The 19,043-nt window shown below is 40.0% G+C and overlaps 1 protein-coding gene across 1 annotated transcript in view; it reads right to left on the reverse strand.

Moving 5' to 3' along the window:
* Window positions 1–2,851: 2,851 nt before the first annotated feature.
* Window positions 2,852–19,043, reverse strand: part of tgfbr1b (transforming growth factor, beta receptor 1 b) — a 73,557-nt gene continuing 57,365 nt past the window's right edge. The window contains exons 6-9 of the mRNA XM_057824050.1: window positions 17,343–17,499; window positions 15,171–15,295; window positions 14,826–14,956; window positions 2,852–11,320 (exon numbers count right to left, since the gene is read on the reverse strand). Coding sequence (XP_057680033.1) covers window positions 11,195–11,320; window positions 14,826–14,956; window positions 15,171–15,295; window positions 17,343–17,499 — 539 coding nt within the window. The 3' untranslated portion in view covers window positions 2,852–11,194. The remainder of the gene's footprint in view (window positions 11,321–14,825; window positions 14,957–15,170; window positions 15,296–17,342; window positions 17,500–19,043) is intronic.

A 19,043-nucleotide genomic window follows, 5' to 3' on the forward strand; every position in this document is an offset into this window, starting at 1 on the left:
TATTACATTAGGACATAAAACAACAGTAACATGGTACACTCACCGCTGTCTTGCTTCATTTTCCCCTCTTCTACTTTTTCTTTTGTCGCTTCCAGAAGGAAAACTTCTCTTCATTTTGGATATACGCCATTTAAAAAATATCATTGCTCAATCTCACTCGGAGTCACGTGGGGGGTGGTAGAGCGAGTGAATGGGCCCCTTCAGGGAACTCAGACACAAGGCTTTCACTGGCACTTGTCGCTGCGGGGCAAATAAGTATTTAGTCAACCACTAATTGTGCAAGTTCTCCCACTTGAAAATATTAGAGAGGCCTGTAATTGTCAACATGGGTAAGCCTCAACCATGAGAGACAGAATGTGGGAAAAAAAAACAGGAGAACACATTGTTGAATTTTTAAAGAATTTATTTGCAAATCATGGTGGAAAATAAGTATTTGGTCAATACCAAAAGTTCATCTCAATACTTTGTTATTTACTCTTTGTTGGCAATAACGGAAGCCAAACGTTTTCTGTAACTCTTCACAAGCTTTTCACACACTATCGCTGGTTGCTGTTTGGCCCATTCCTCCATGCAGATCTCCTCTACAGCAGTGATGTTTCGGGGCTGTCGTTGGGCAACACGGACTTTTAACTCCCTCCTCACCCTGTGGCGTCAAAATGATAACAAGAACGGTGAGCAAAAATCCCAGAACCACACGGGAGGACCTAGTGAATGACCTACAGAGAGCTGGGACCACAGTAACAAAGGCTACTATTAGTAACACAGTGCGCCGCCAGGGACTCAAATCCTGCACTGCCAGACGTGTCCCCCTGCTGAAGAAAATACACATCCAGGCCTGTCTGCGGTTCACTAGAGAGCATTTGGATGATCTAGAAGAAGACTGGGAGAATGTGTTATGGTCAGATGAAACCAAAATAAAACTTTTTGGGTAGAAACACAGGTTCTTGTGTTTAGAGGAAAAAGAATATTGAATTGCACCATACCCACTGTGAAGCATGGGGGTGGACTCATCATGCTTTGGGGCTGTTTTTCTGCAAAGGGACCAGGACGACTGATTTGTGTAAAGGAAAGAATGAATGGGGCCATGTATCGAGAGATTTTGAGTGAAAATCTCCTTCCATCAGCAAGGGCATTGAAGATGAGACGTGGCTGGGTCTTTCAGCATGACAATGATCCGAAACACACAGCCAGGGCAACAAAGGAGTGGCTTCGTAAGAAGCATTTCAAGGTCCTGGAGTGGCCTAGCCAGTCTCCAGATCTCAACCCCACAGAAAATCTATGGAGGGAGTTGAAAGTCTGTGATGCTCAACGACAGCCCCAAAACATCACTGCTCTAGAGGAGATCTGCATGGAGGAATGGGCCAAAATACCAGCAACAGTGTGTGAAAAGCTTGTGAAGAGTTACAAAAAACGTTTGGCCTCCGGTATTGCCAACAAAGGGCACATAACAAAGTATTGAGATGAACTTTTGGTATATACAGTATATGGCGGAAAGCGGACAAGACTGAAAAAGCAGTTTCTGCTCTTGCACTCCACCTTAAAATAAACTGCTGTATTTTAAGCCAAAAGAACTGTTGTGTTTGATAGAACAATATGTCTATATGCTGCCATAACAGATTCATGGTGCATTAAGCCTCCAAACTATTTTTAATGTGTCCGTTTTACCCTGAAAACCCCCCTTAACAGACGTCATGCAACAGCTTTTGTTTCAACCCAGCCATTAAACGAAAGTAATTAATTATATTTATTATTCAAAATGTCTGTCGTTCTTAGCTTAGAATCATTGATTGATGTCTCATATTTCGTTAAAAAAAAAGAATTAAATTATTCACTCGCATATTTTAAACTTTTAAACAAATTATGTCACAATGAAAAAAATTGCGTCTGTAAAAGTCCCGGATATGTACCTCATAACTATCGCTTAATTGTATTTTTTTTGTTCGTCACATTTTCTCTGATATGTTAGATGATAAATAATCGATCCAAACAAAGAAAAATTGGGAAAAAAAACCTTTATAAGGGTAACTATATGAAACAGAAAATCTCGACATCTCCTTGATGTCTGCGATTTCTGCATCGCGACCCTTGTTGTATGACCATGTTTTACCCATAAAATCCCCCAAAAATGCAGCTGTGGCCATTCACAGCTGTGTCTTGACACTCAGTGATACATGCGACATGGAGTTTTTGGATGGAAACAAGGTAAGTACGCGATAATATCTCGTTAAAGTCATGGCGTCTGTAATTCTGCTCTCGCGTGCTTTCACAACCAGATAGGGTTTAGCTGTTTAAAAAACATTTTTTTTTTTTTTTTTTAAATGCCCTCCTGTTCAAAATTTTTCATCCCCCAGAAAATTGTGATTTCAAGCTTTTCAATGATGTATCACACATGTATATCGGACAATTTTGAAAGCGGAAATTCAAGTCACCTGAGTGTTTTCCACCATATATAAAATCAAAGAAAAACAAGGTGTTTGAATGTTAAAATAAAACCGGATTTTCCTATCCAGACAAAGGAAGCTCACTTTTAAATATATTAAAGTGATAAGGCATCTTTGATTGAACTTCGAGTAAAATCTAAGTATCTCGAGGCTGGGCCGAGTGTCCTCTTTTTTTGGAAATCAAAACATGTAATTATAATCATAATATGCAATTATAGTTTTTCTTTACTTTATGAATATTGTCCAAAACAAATGCTGTTTTTTTTCTATAAAGGTACAGGTGCAGGACTGATTGGCTTCTAACACAGTCCACGAAACGGGCCAGTCTTTCAATGACTCCCGGGCCACTCCCTCTCCCAAGTCCGCTCCTGCCGGGCCATACTGCTAATTTTAAATAAAAACACCATGGATGTAGTGAAACATTTTTTATTCACACCATTTTCTACTCCAGCTATGTTAAAAGTTAACATGTTTCAGTCATCTAGTTCCTATGATCTCTCATTCATCTGTACACACTGTAAAAAAGTCAAGATAATAGGTTTAGAAAACCAAGAAAGGTCATGCGGCGAGGAGTGCTCCTCACCACCTTGACTTCTTTTTTTTGTTTGTAAGACAAAAAGCATATTGAACAAGGCATTTGTAGCAGAGCTCAGAATGGGGCTTGACATCTGTAAAGCACTTTTGACTGTACAGCTCACGTAGAACAACACTACCAAAACAGATCATACACAGAGGATGAATGACAAAGAGCAATCGTTCTGTCCCTACATAAAGAAAAAGGCTACCACAGAAGAAAGAAAACAAAACTTCTCTTTAATTTCTTAAGCATTTCATAGAAATAAAACAAATCGGAGTAAACAAATAGAGACTATATTTACAGTGAGGTAAAACACATTGGTCTTTAAAATGGAGGTATCTTCTTTTAGAACGTGATCTGTTTTGTTAAGCTTGATTATGATGATGACCAGCTTCTGGATGACTTCAACAAAAGGACAATCACATGCAGTCTTGGGATTTGAAACGTTAATGAAAAAAAAAAAAAAAAAAGAATACAAAATAAAGCTTTTTGCTACTTCTAATGCCAAAACAGCTTCACTGCAACCTTTCTGAGCACTTCAATGACCCAAGCCTTCTTGAGTGTACTATTTCAATCCCTGTAGGTGAGGAGAGGGCTACAACACGCTTGTTTCCAGAACCATTTTAGGGGCAACTCTGGTCCTCTTCACAGTGTGTGGATCGCGTAAGCAAAGACAACGAATCGACAAAACCTGTGCGGACGATGCTCTCACGGTTTTTGCATAAAAAATGAGAGGACGACCTGTGTTGCAGATATTTGCGAGCTGCCGTCGTGACCTTTGGTATTGGTCAGACACTCTCAGAAGCTGGGTCGATACATTCACAGCTGTTGATGGTGTGAGGTGGTAGAGCTGCTGGCATAGTTTGTGGTGTCCCTCATTGTGTTTTTTTTTTTTTTTTTTAGCTGTCCAACACACAGTAAGAAAACTGCTACTGGTCTTGAAAAGGCATACATGTATACCTGACAGGCTTGGGGCAGAAAGTAGCTCAGACAACAGCTCACATAAACTGTATAATATACAGTATATTACAAAAATAACAATTTTGAAATTCCATCCTTTTGAGTGTCAAATTACACAGTACAAATGTATTTTTCCCAAGTGTACTTTAGAATTAAATACAAATGAATATTGAAGTCAAGTGAAACCTGAGCTGAGCTGCACGCTGCAGTGAAGTGTGGCCGTTGTAGCTATGAGATTTTAGCGCATGGAATGAATAAACAAAGGCAACAATGCATCGAGATTGTAAAAAGTTGAAGAAAAAAAGCTAATATTTCGCTAATATTTTGTTTGTGTACAGTAAGTCACCTTGGGCTTTGAAAAGGAAAAGAAAGGCTGCTGGTGACTTTTTAAGACAAAAATGAGAGCTGTCTATATGAGACATACCAGAGGTGCTGCTGAGTTTTCTTGTTTTTGTTTTGTAATAATCCCAGAGAAATGACGTCACTAATGTAAAACAAGCCGCGTAGCTACAGTCCCACCTTGGGTTTTGCTATTATTCCACCGAAGCCACCAATCACTTTGTCCTTCGAGGCCTAGACAGATCAATCCATCACTAGAGTCAGTAACCTTGTTCGTTTTGATAGAGCAACAATATCCACTTGATTTCTTGTAACGGGAAAGGATTTAAAGCCTTCTGAGTTTATTTAAAGGCCAGGATGAACGACTACTTCACTTGGAATTTAACGATTTCAAACATTCCTTCATAATAAACGAGAACAGGTATGAACAATTTTAACGCAGATAACAAAACGGTATGGAAAGCCGTTTCAGCAGAATGCTCAAACTGTATCCTGTGACGGTGGTTCGCACATCCCACAAAAATCCATTGAAATTACTCGATTGAGAATTAACGGACGTGATTTGCATTGACCCAATGACTCGATTTTAAATGATGTGAGGATATTTACATCAATGGCAGCTCTCGGCTTTAAATTAGAATGCATGTCAGGCGCATGAGCAGCACGTCAATACGTCACCAAGCTATTAGGAAAAACGCTGGCGACAAATTGCCATGCGGTGAAAACACTGAGGGTCAAAATTAACGCAAGAAGCTGCATTGAGTTAAATGTTTTGGTCTGTGTATTACGATGGCTTTTGACATAAATGCAAACTTATCCAATGAATGAAATGTACAGTAACGCAATACTGGCAACAGAAAAAACACAAACTCAAACCAACGGTTATACCAGGTGATACACGGAATTTTGGCTGGACAGTTAATTAGTGACATCCGCTTGCAAACTTATTGCAGCCTTGAAATAAAAATGAATTTGAAAACCTCATGAGGAAGAATACGTTTGATGATTGTTGTCTAATACTGCATTGGGCTTAATCTCGAGGTACTCAAGTGAGCGCGTATATTTAATTTTCTATTTCAGTACATGCACAAGGTGTAATCAAAATTAGTATGCTTTTATGCTTTCTGTTATTTTTTTTAATGGGTTTCACACCTTCGAGGCTTCCAATATGCAAATGTGTCCTCAAAGCAAAGCAATCTGAATGCAGATCTTGCAAGCAAATTTAGACTAAATGGATGCACCACCTACCAAGTGATTTTTACATTTAGGGGGTTGGCTTGGATCCACTTTTTCCCGTCAATTTAGATTCAGCTCATGCTTTGGGGGATTTCATTTGGATGAAACTTAAAGAACTACATCCTTCAGTCTCTATGGAAAGCTATTTGAGCAGTATTCTTGATATTCAACTTCACATCAATGAACTCATAGCTACTCTATTTTCCCTCACTCATAAAAAAAATTGGTACATTAGAACGACGGTTTTATTAATAATGTTTTTATCAACTAGTGCAGGGGTAGGAAAACATTCCACAAAGGACTGCAGTAGGTGAAGGATTTTATTCCAACCGATCACGAGGACACCTTTCCAAAATTCTGATGCCTCATGGTGGGATCACACTCCTCAGCCTCCCTGGGAAGGTCTACTTAGGGGTACTGGAGAGGAGGGTCCGTCGAGAAGTCCCGTCGAGAAGTCGAATCTCAGATTCAGGAGGAGCAATATGGTTTTGTCTGGGCTGCGGATGAGTGGATCAGCTCTATACTCTCAGCAGGGTTCTCAGGGGTTCTTGGGAGTTCGCCCAAACACTCTACATGTGTTTTAAGGACTTGTAGAAGGCATTTGACCGTGTCCCCCGGGGAGTCCTGTGGGGGTTGCTACGGGAGTATGGGGTATCGGAATCCCTGATATAGGGTCCAGTCCCTGTATGACCGGTCTTAAGAGTTTGGTCCGTGTAGCCCAGGGTCCCCATCTGCCGGGCCGCACAGAAATAATAATTTATTAATGACCTCATTACGGCCGAATTAACCCTGTGCCCCTGTTTAACACACCAATATCCCTGTCTACTCTAGATATAATACTACAGGATAGATTAGAATGTCGTCATAGAAATCCATTGATTGGACTGCAAGCAGTACTTCTTGTTTTGTGTATATAATATATCTATGGGCGCTTGTCCTCGATAATAACGTATTACAAGGCCGCGGGCGCAGCACATTTGTTCCCGGAAATAATTAGCCCCCACACGAGCGAAGATAAATGGAAAACAGACGTCTTTGGAGATATTTTTTACGGCGAAAAGGGCACCTGACGAGCCAGAAGATGAGCCTACAACCTCGAAGACCCACGAACTGCGAAGGATTGGATTCATGACCTGTTTGTGAATAAACCGAGTTATTCGAGCATGTCTGTGCAACAGGAGGATCAGCTTGTAGAGATCGCAAATGACAGCGACAAACGTACATTTGAAACAACACCTCAACCGAGGTTCTGGATTAAAGTCATTCCGGAATATCCTGACATCGCTACGAGAGCATTGAAAACCTTGCTACAATTTCCAACATCGTATCTTTGTGAAGCGGGATTCTTAATTAATGCTTAACAACAAGGCGAAGTCGTTAATGGTGAAAGAGCGGTATGGTGTTGTTGTGTGCAGCTAACATGGCAGGATGTATCTGAGGAGAACTTTTCTACATGTCCTTCCATAATCAAACACAAGTTAATATTCTTTTCTTTAAAGAAAATATGTAGTGTTTACTTTGGAATCATGATTAACATTACGCGCATGCGCAGAACCTCATCGTTGCAATTTATGATGGGTTGCAAAATTTGTCAGAACACCGGTCCGTGAAAAAAAAGACCCAAATAACACCGGTCCGTGGTGCAAAAAAGGTTGGGGATCCCTGGTGTAGCCGGTTGTAAGTCAAATCCGTTTCCAGTGAGGGTTGGACTCCGCCAGGGCTTCCCTATGTCAACGGTTCTGTTCCTAACGTTTATGGACAGTATATCTAGGCGCAGCCGAGGCGTTAATGGGGTCCAGTTTGGTGGCCTCAGTATTGCATCTCTGCTATTTGCAAATGATGTAGTGTTGTTGGCTTTATCAAGCCGTGACCTTCAACTCTCACTGGAACGGCTTGCAGTCGAGTGTGACATGGTCGGGATGAAAATAAGCACCTTCAAATCTGAGACCATGGTCCTCAGTTGGGAAAAGGTGGAATGCCCGCTCCGGGTCAGAGATGAGTTCCTTCCCCAAGTGGAGGAGTTCAAGTATCTCGGGGTCTTGTTCATGAGTGTCGGAAAAATGGAACGAGAGATTGACGGACGGATCGGTGCCGCGTCTGCAGTGATGCGGACTCTGCATCAGTCTGTCGTGGTGAAGGGGGAGCTGAGCCGAAAGGCAAATCTCTCTGTTTATCGGTCGATCTACGTTCCTACCCTCATTTATGGTCACTAGCTGTGGGTCGTGATTGAAAGAACAAGATTTCGGATACAAGCGGCCGAAATGAGTTTCATTCGTAGGGTGGCCGGGCTCTCCCTTAGCGATAAGGTGAGAAGCTTGGTCATCCAGGAGGGGCTCGGAGTAGAGCCACTGCTCCTCCACATCGAAAGGAGCTAGATGAGGTGGCTTGGGCATCTGATCAGGATGCCTCCGGGCGCCTCCCTGGTAAGGTGTTCCGGGCACGCCCCACTGGGAGGAGGCTGCAGGGCCACCCCAGGACACGCTGGGGTGACTATGTCTCCCAGCTGGCCTGGGAACGACTTTAGATCCCACAAGAAGAGCTGAATGAGGTGGTTGGGGAGAGGGAAGTCTGGGCTTCCCTGCTGCCTCCGCAATCCTATCTCGGATAAGCGGGAGAAAATGTATGTATGTGTATGGTGCCTTATGGTGTAATCAGTTAATTACAGTCAGATTCTGGTTTCTGCAAAACCTCAACGTTTGACTGTCTGTGCTGGATTGGTTGGAGCGAGAGGTGATTGCTCTAAAACTGCAAGGGAAGCTCAGCTTCCCCCAAAATGTCAAAAAATAAGTGATCAAATGTATACTGTTGTGTGTACATGTCATCAACTAAATATGCACTACAAAGCTCTCAACTATTGTTCAGAATTAGCTTCTTATCACTGTTTTTGAAACGGCTTGCTTTTCATTCATTCGCGCTGCTTCACAGGCCTGTGAAGCAGTGTGGACATGGTTCATCTTCAGAGTTGAGTGAAATTGTTCCACTTCGGTAAAACAAGATTAGTCATTGGCTAAAGGTTGGGTTTATCCCGACCATCGGACGCTGTGTGCTTCTGGGGGACTATGGGCAATGGACGTGGCTCAGCTGGCCCAGACGCTCTGGTTCTCAGTTTGAGGCTGAATCCCTTTTTGACTGAAGGTGAATTGAGAGAATCGCTGATCTTGTAGTATTTAGATCCATGGAAGGCATTTTAAAATTTTCATTCCGATGTTCTGAGTTGAACCAGAGACTTTCTTAATCATCCTAGCGACTCTTGCTTTGTTAAAAAAAAACAAGCTTATTTCTGGTGGGTTTTTTCTATTGTAGCCACTTGCATTTGGAGACTTGACTTCCGGCACTCTAGATTCTTTCCCTACCGAGCAGCGGGTGTGACTGAGCCCCTCCACGGTCACAAAGCACTCACAGGCGCACATTCAAAACCCAGCATCCGATCACTGGTTGGAATAGATCGGTTGGAACAAAAACATGAATCCATAGCAGGCCGTGTGAGCCATTTTCCTGTCTCTGCCTTATTGCTAAACCATTCACGGCTATAGAAATTAAATAACCACATTAGCTGGCTGGCTGTGGACTAATGATAGCACGGCCTTTAAAGAAATGCTCAAACGGCTTTCCACAGGACTCGAATTCTTAGTTTTGCCAGTTCAAAGGGAAGATGGAAAAACTTGATCAGCTGTTTTTCTTCAAACCAGTTTTGATGACGCTCGCCTATGTACATAAAAGATGATGACGTTGGTCCCACAAGGCTCACGAAGATGAATCATATTTTTCATTAATGTTGCACAAAGTAACCGTGCCCCAGAAATCTATGTACACAACTTGGCAAACCTATGGCTTATTCTCTTTTTAAATGATGTTGCACAGAAAAGAGCATGTTTTTAAAGACCACTTTGCACTGCTCCACAAACAGGAGTTTCGCATGAAATTTAGAAAATCAACATATATATTCACAGAACGACATTTGTCATTCTTTTAAGCATTTAAAAAGTCACTGTGACACCGAATGCCCAGAAAGAAAAAGATCCATACGGTGAACGTCCTCACAGGGAGGAGGAGCTGTCCAAAGAGTGGTTTGCTGAGGCGTTCGTGTGTTGTCGTGTTCAGAGGGCAGGTCATGAAATGGCACCAGAGGGTCGAGGCTGGGTTGTTGTTGTTGGCGTTGTGCGTTGTGACACGTCTTTCTTTTCCTTCAAGACTTTTTAAATGTGCATAGTACGAGCTGCTGTATGCTCGGCTTCCTCTGACATGCCACCAACAAACGCTTTGCACAGCAGGCATTTTTTTTTTTAAAAGCACTGGCACTTTCTGGTAACAGCTGGACTGGAAGGCATGGCGGCAGCTGATTGTTGTTGTGATTTTAGCAGAGTATAGAAAATAGACACATTTATCTACTGTAAATTGCATATGATGCAGCACGTTTGCCAAAAGTAAATGAGGTCATCATGTCCAGTTTGATGTTTTCAAAAGAAACAAAAAAAGATGCCCTGCCACTCAAAAGAACAAACAATAAATTAAACTGACCTTTCATCTCCATGATAATACAGGGGGAGAGAAATAATACATCATAAGAAAATCAATACCAGGTGCAAAATTGGCGCAGCGATGAGAAATTTTGCAAAAGATTCAGGGTGTCTTAATACTATGGTCCGTGTTTCAGTCCCTAGTGCTACTCACATCCAACATTTATGATGAACAATAATTCTGCTCAAATGCTATTCATCTCAGCTGAGCTTCCGCGCATTTTTTCGAATAGTCCAGACTGACAATAACTTCTTTTTGCTGCTCCCAGTACAACAAAAATGCCTAAGAATGAATCATGAATGACTTCCTACATTTCAGATTAATTTACACTGTAAACGTATTAGTTTCCTTGAATTAAGCCAATTATAAATGTCTACCCGTCCTGTGTATTTCTAACTGTGAAGTCAACTAATGATGGTTAACCTAAGACTAGAACGCATTAGCGTTGTGGGAGCACTTTGTATAATGACATTCTTTGAAGAATGCGTGTTTGTGTTTGTAAATTGTCTCTGTGGATTGGGCTAATGTGACAGATCACATTAGAGAAAAAGGTATTGAATGAATGCGAGTAGCTTAGAGCCAAGTGAGGTGAATAATGAAATGCTAATATACAAATGAGGCGGTGATGATGAATATGTAAGGCAGCTCAGTGGTCTCTCCGGTGATGCCAGCTGACTGTCTGCTGTTTTATCTACCTGAGGATGTCTGAGCAATGAAGGCCAGACTGGGATAGACTCCCGTTGCTCTAATGGGTCTTGTAGAGTCTTCTTTTCATGACTTAAGCAGCATGTAGGAAAAAGGGCAAAGGCTTCCTTTGATGCCACACGTATTGCCCTTAGGCACTGCCGTCCCTCATGAGATTCAGCCATTTATCCACCAATCAATCCATCCATCCATTAATGGATTCGGTTGTGCAACACACCGACACGTCTTCAGCTCTTAATGCAAAACTCACCATTCGGCAAGTTAAGTGTGAGAAAGAGAGAAAACCGGGCAAACAATGTCTGAACTTCCCTTCATCCAGAGATGAAAAAAAAAGAAAAATTTCGATGATAAATGATGTAATGCTAATGATATGGATGATAGTCAGAAATGTGTTTGCGTGTGTTTGGTAGTTTGCGGTCTACATCTTGATTCCCTCTTGTTGGCTGAGCTGTGAAAGGGTCTTCTTGATCCGCAGCGCGGTTAGCCGTGCGGCGCCGTTGGCATACCAGCACTCCCTCATGATCTTTGCCATGACACGTAACGCCTGCGAAAGGCAAGAAATTGCAATGCTTAACATCCTACAACCTTATGATAGCGTAGTCAGGCATACATTGATAACGTGATTTTAATATAAACTTTTGTTTTTCTTCCTAAACGCAGCAATAGTGCAGAGACATAGCTTCCTGGATCCTTTTTATATACACCAATCTTCATCATTCACAGATGAACCCCCTTAGCCTGGATTAATCGGTAGTATACGAATACTAGGGATGTCCCGATCTCATATTTTTGCACCCGAGTCCAAGTCACCTGATTTTGAGAATCTGCGAATAACGAGTCCCGATCCGATACCAAATCTTTTTTTGACGCTCACGCTGCCGAGAACGGCCTCTCACTGACACAAAGAATGAGTTGCCACAGTACACTTCACACTGTGTACCAAGCTTAACGATGATTAACACATTTGTGCCCTTGATCATAGAACTACCGAGGCATCTCTGGTCAGATCAAAGCCACAAACATGCCAATCATTGTTAACTTTAGGTACCAAACGCCAGCTGCATTGGTGACTGAGAAAAACCGTTTGGTCACACTGCTTTTCAGGAGGGAGGGTGAGAGGCTGTACAGGCATGAGGCAAAAAAAAACAAAAAAAAAAAAAATTTTTGAATTAAAAACCCTATCCTTTTCAGCCGATTCCGATCCTCTGAAAAATACCTCGATCGGCCCGATTTACAATCATGTGATCGGATCGGGGCATCTCTAATGAATACAATGTGGTCACTGTGAGTAAAGTTTTCCTAAACAGAGCTATTCAAGTCTGGTGAAAATTCTTCTAGTTCAAATATCGCAATATACACTGCTCACAGAAATTAAAGCAACAGTTTGTTCCTTGAATTTTTGTGAGCAGTATATATCACAAACAACCAAAAAATCGCATTGACAGTTTTTTCCAATAACGTTCAGCCCTAGTAGTAACGCATTCCATTTACTCTATTACATTTATTTGAGTAACTTTTTGTCAAAAAAAAAATATACTTCTAAGCGTAGTTTTACTAAGCCACGCTTTTTACTTTTACTTGAGTAGATTTGTGAAGAAGAAACGCTACTCTTACTCCGCTACTTTGGGCTACACTAGTCGTTACATTTTTCTTCTTCCTTCTACATATTAGAGTTAAATATTTTTTTTTCGCCAGAGATGCCAACAGTGGCTCTACGAGTTTCACCAATGAGACATTGCAACAATAATCACATGACTCCATTATACCAATCAGACTCAAGCTTGCTGTTCTATGATCAGGCCAGCCTGTTCAATCAAGGGCGTCTTGAAAGCACCGTAGAAAATTATTAAAAAGTATTTGACCTTCAGCGCTGCCCTCAACATGATTCGAAAGCGCGGATTTTAGCCTCTCTCCAAATTTTTTATTTGACACCGATTGACCACGGAAAACTGGATATACAGTATAATCCTTTTAATTTTCATAATACGAACTATGAAGGAATTATTCAATATTCAACAATTCAAACTCGGAACTATTTTCTCCACTAGAGGGCACTCATGCTCTTAGGACAAATGATGCTTCAGTTCTGTTGATTTTTTTCTCTCTCTCCATAATAGGTTATAGTACAGCATAGGCCTGTTGCGCTAAAAATTTTAGTAGGCGTTATATTGTCTCATAAATTATTGTGATATGCGATATTATTGCCCATAAATATAGTTATAATATATCCGAATAAATCACCTATTCAAATGCAATAAATTGTTATTCTCAAATAAAACATAAACTGTATTAAAATGTATAAATATTAAAAAAAAAAAAAAAAACACACAATGCATAATGAGTCATTTTAAAGCTAGTTAGGTGCAGAATATGAAATAGGTGGGAAACCCACTGTCATGTTTGTTGTCTGCCAATTAGAGCCCAATAAAAATGTTAATTTGATCCAAAATGACTGTCATCTTGTCCTGCAAAGTGCGCATGCAACAAATTTGAAGCCAAATTATTATCATTTATTACATCATATTATCATTGCCAATCAGATTTTTCATAACGGGTGTCATTTTAAATTTATTCTTGGTGTAGAATCTGAAGTAAATGCGATTGCCTCCAGAAATCTGAACATGACGTGCTTTTATTTTGAAATGTTCACCGGAATTACGTTTGCTAAGCCACTAACCGTAAGCTTTACACTCAATAAAAACAAAAACAAAATGCACTTCTCTTTCGTCATGCATGTTGTATCAGTAATAGATTTTTTTCATTTGTTCGCATCCCTTGCAAGTTCTTTAATACAGCGAGTTTTCATGCTTGATGTGTCACCTTTAAACCGCAATTTTGGGTTGTGGAGAAGACTGTCAATGTTTTATAGCAGACTAAAGTGGTTAGTACATTGTCTTTTTTCCATTAGCCTCAATGTAGCAAAGCTAATGTTTTACAATGTTTAATGTAGAATATTCTATATATTCCACGGGGAGTTGATGGCTAATAAACATCTGTGAAAGCTACTGGAGTCTACCCAACACGCACACGGCGATAAATCGCAGCCAGGAATATTACCGCCCTCATTTTTATTTAAGTGCGATAATTTGACTTATTGCATATCGCGACAGGTTTAGTACAGCATAATATAAGACTTCGTACAGCATAATAATAACAGTTCATATACATAACTTTATGCTGAGAAAAATGAATACCATTGTTTAAAAAAACAAACAAAAAAAACATTGTAAGCAATTACTCACAGTGTTACTCGTTACTTGAGCATTTATTTCACCAAATACTTCTTTACTTGTACTTGAGTACATTTTTTGGATGATTACTTCTACTCGAGTAATATTATTTTGAAGTTACATTACACTTACTTGAGTACAATTTTTGGCCACTCTACCCACCTCTGATTACAGTACGTCCAGCGCAGTACAGTAAATATTCTGCATGAATAACACTCAAGGTCAGAAATATAAATATATTCAATAGTAATAAATAATTATATTACAAAAACTGAGACTTTAGGATGCAAGCAAATCTTTTTTTCTTCCCAGTATTATTACTTTTCAGTTTGAAATGATTTTATTGACCTTGGTATATATTCATTTCGAGGAAAGAGTGCTAACCATTTAGCCTAGATGTATCTGTGTTGAGATTGAACTCCAAAGAAGCCAGGGCGTCAAGGTTGACAAACTGTTGAATAAAACAACAGGCTGCTCTAGGCTGCACATGACAAGAGCGTTTAAAATGTTTATGATGCGCAGAAAAAAAAATATCACTTGGCTGAGCCAGGAGAAATGATGCAGGTAATGCCCTTGCTTAATGTAAATTTTGCATCGTTAGTCATACAGTTGGACGCATAAGTACAGTTGCGCTGGAAATTCGAAATATCCAATCCTAAATCTCTAGATGGTGATGTTACATGGGTGAATAAACGCAATAACATTTAAGTGAAACAATGATGCAGGATTGCCATTTGTGATGCTTGTCTATTTAAGGGATATTGTTAATGGATATTTTACATAAATGTATACAATACGGAATTATATCATTCTTATTACCTCGCAGCTCTGCCAGCGGTTAGGAATGTTAGGGCGTAGCTTCTGCTCACAAACCACTTTTCTCATCTCCTCCACTGATGGATCTGACTGAACCAGGTCATAATATGGCAGCTGGTAGTCCTCGTGGATTCCTGGAAAAATAAATAAATAAAAATAAAAAAGAACGGGTCAAATTACATGTTAGCCCCACGTGGTTTGCCTGATAGGCTTTTCGACCCGTGTCCCTAATAATGGGTGACCCAACAATTACATGAATATCTGCGTTCTATTGCTCCATTTATCCATCACTCATGCAGTTAATCTGTCAATCTTCCAGCCATTTGAGTAACCCCACTGCATCCTCACCTCCCATGGAGCAGCGACTGGCAATTTCCCAAAAGACCAATCCCATGGCATAGATGTCAGCTCGCTTGAAAGATTCAAAGTGTTTCATGTTTATGGAGTCATCTAGTACTTCTGGGGCCATGTACCTGGAAAGAAAAACAGGTCTGTTATGAATGTCATGTAAGCTCTATTGTTCTAAAGCTTTCTACTGGCACCAAAGCACCTTTTAAAATTATATAGTTAGCTGGTAGGCTTGGACAGCCACAAGAAACAAAAAGCTGGACTTCAACCAATCAATACATCTTTTCACTACTGATACAAGACAAAGAGGACCGGAGACTCCTTTGTCCCCCGAGCAGTGTAATTGCTAAATAGCACAATGCCACAACACAAAACATAACCTGTGCATCAGCCTCCGAGTCAGTTTTTAATCTTTCAACTCGATAGGTCTTGTCTGTATTGTGTACTTTTTCACACATTGCCTTGACTGTGTCTGTCCACCCTGTGTAAAACATAGGTTTGCCAACTGAAAGGGGAGTTTTAAAAAAATCTGGCCAAGTACTACCTTGAAGTGTTCATGTGCAATAAATACCAAGGATTCCAATGTGGAGTGGGGGGAGAAATCTGGTTTAAACAGCCCAATAACAAACGGGGTTGCTACCTTATGCGTGTCTATGGTTATGTTGGTCAAGGGCCTAAGTATGCATCCATTTTAAATACATATACACCAGTGCTGTTTTTGGCAGCCCTTTTAATTTTCGACTTAGTCTTATGGATGAAACTACTTATTAGTCATATTGTAATCATTTCCAAATTTATTCGTCTCCATCTAGTTTTAGTCCACAATTACTCAAAAATGTTTTCGCCTGTAAACCGCAAACGTTTTAGTCCATGAACGAATAAAGAAAAAAAAAAATTTTTTCAACAACTTAAAATGAACATTGACAGACGAGCACATAATTGTTGTTTAAAAGTTTAAAAGAACATCACTATCTTCGTGATATTACACAGGAATAAAAGTAGACTATTTTCAATTAAATTAACTCATCTGAACGCCAAGAACTATATGTAAAAAGTTTTCAAAGAGTTTAAGAACACACTCAACACACTAAATGCTAAAGCTACAAGTTACATTTAGGGCACTTTCACATTAGACCAAGAGGACCAGGGTCTGGTTGGAGAGCTACTTCGCAACAACACTGACGAAATGACTTGTTGAAAAGGTTCAGTATTCAAACTGCGCCATTGAACATTTCGAGCAGCATCATGTGGACGAAAGGCGCACTCATGGATTGGACAAATTCAGAAGAGGAAATTGCTCCCTCCTGGGTGGAGAGAGAGTGTGGAGCGTCACAGCAGCTGCACATAATGCAGCATAAACGCACCCTGCTCCCCTTGCATTTACAAGCGAAGCAGGGGGCGCTTAAGAACGCTTTCACTTTAGCAATGTTTGGCCGTTTTAAACGTACCAGAGTTCTTTTTCACAGATGGTCAGTTTAGTTTTGTAAATGTGAATGTGCATTTGAACTCTGGTTAGGATCAGTAAACCACCCCCTTAAACATGAGTGACACGCCGCTGCTACAATGTATGCTAACTACACATACGATAAGAAAATGTCACACATTGTTAAATTATGACAGAAACTATGACGAATGTTCATCTCGTTCTCTTCTCTTGAGACGAAAAGTGGCATTCTTCTCGTTATGTTTTAGTCTCCCAAGACATGTTTTTAGCTCGTCATCATCATGAAAAAATTGTTCGTTGACAAAATATTTTCATTATCATCAGCTTTGACGACAACAACACTGATATACACCCTATTAGACTCTGATAGTCTAGACACGAGTCAGAAGCTTAATGCCTTGAGAGCCCGAGTGATCTAATCTGTCACTTGTCTGACTGCCATCTCCAATGATCTGATCTCCAACTGAAATTCAAGTTCTACCATCTGGACTGGGTTGTCCAACAATAGTAACGGATGAGTGACATATGGCAATGTTAATTAGGTACTTCAATAATGAAAGCTGATGTAAAACCCAGGAAAATCTTGCTTCTTCATGTTATTTTGGGAGAATTTTAGGCAAGTTAGGAAGAACCCCCAGGGGCACAGATGAATCAACAAACATGTCATGTGCAACAACAGAGCCACAGCCAGTTATATAAAAGTGATTGCAAATGCATCAAATACTTACCTTTTGGTTCCCACCCTGTGATTTGGAGCTATGTCGATTGTATCAGTAGCTGAGTCATGCCGAACAGCTAGACCTAAATCTGCAATGCAACAGGTTCCGTTCTTCTTCACCAGAATGTTCTTTGACTTCAAATCGCGGTGGGCGATCGCTGGTTTACCTGGGGAGAGTCATACATTCGAGAAATAGTATTCATTGTCTGAAACCTGATAATGTAGCTAAAGAACATTGTATATCCTCAGTGTTTGTTTCTACACTTCATTTTGACCCTGGAGTTGTTTTCCACATGCTGTTACAGCTAATGTATGCTTGACTCCTAGCGAACATATGGAGTGTTTAACATTCTGAGCCTGACATGTAGCTCTTAATCTAAGTGCTTCCTTGTATTGGACATTCCGACCTTGCAGTGAACTGAAATTGTTGGGACATCCACTCTTGGAAAAAATGGCAATTGTCTTGAATGTTTTACCCACAGGCTAAAGGCCTTGCAAATAGTATGCTAATTATTCTACCTTCCCAGAACAATAGGGAGCAACAATATAGTATTCAAATAGCCCCTCTCTCTCTCTCTCTCTCTCTCTCTCTCTCTCTCTCTCCAGTATATATATATATATATATATATATATATATATATATATATATATATATATATATATATATATATATATATATATATATATATATAATATTAGTGGTGGGACTCAATTAAAATTTTTAATCGAGTTGATTACAGGGTCTGTAATTAATTAATCGAAATTAATCACATTCTAATTGAAAACCATATATTGACAAAACAAATCATGTTCTCAATAAAAAAGCCTTTTTGAGCTTAACAACAAATTTATTGCTGTTAATATGTAATATCATCAGCAAACAATTGGTCAAAGTGCTCATACAGCTATTCAGGTTTCAAGTGTTTCAGGCACGCGAATTATTCATGTTCTTTGAAAACATTTTTCTTTAGATATGTAAACAGTTAAAAAAAACAGTAACTACATTTCAGTAGTTACAAGATAAAACTATGAGGCATAAAATATTGCCAAACATTTTCTTTCAAATAGTGAAATGTAAACACTGATCATTTAACTGCAAGAAAATGACAATTAAAGTGCAACACTTCAACATTAAGTTTTTTAACAATCTGTACCAATTGTTGTGACTTTTCGTTCAATCTCCCAGGACTCATCTACCGAAAAAAACTGGTCTGCACAGTTTACCGTTTAGTGTCTGTCGTTGGCTTTTTGCACAGTCAGGACGAAAGACGCCAAATGCCATTCATTGTTGACGACTTGCAGGGGCGCCGTATAGGGGGAAAAAGTGGTACTGATTCTAAGGGCCCATGGCCTGAGGGGGCCCACAAAGAAAATTAGAGCATTAGGTAATCGTTTGAAAATTTAAATATTAATCATTATAATTTTAAAAGGTATAAAACGAAGGGTTTCTTTTTCTTGTTTTGTTTTTGGCAAAAAGTAAACATCCAGAGAGCATATGTATTGCCAGCAACCCCTCCCCCCCCCCCCGCGTATTTTCATTAATTGGTTTCGTCCGCCCTTCCTTTGATCAGACCGCGCGCAGGCTGAGCAGCGGTGCACATTTACACCAGTCAATGACTGAGTACTGTGCGTGCGGTAGGCTACATAAAAAATGTTTTCAAAACAGAAATCAGGCTATCAAAACAGGAAAGAAAATAAAGCAAAGCAGGAG

Source organism: Corythoichthys intestinalis, chromosome 20 (genome assembly GCF_030265065.1).
Source record: "Corythoichthys intestinalis isolate RoL2023-P3 chromosome 20, ASM3026506v1, whole genome shotgun sequence".
Taxonomy (NCBI): domain Eukaryota; kingdom Metazoa; phylum Chordata; class Actinopteri; order Syngnathiformes; family Syngnathidae; genus Corythoichthys; species Corythoichthys intestinalis.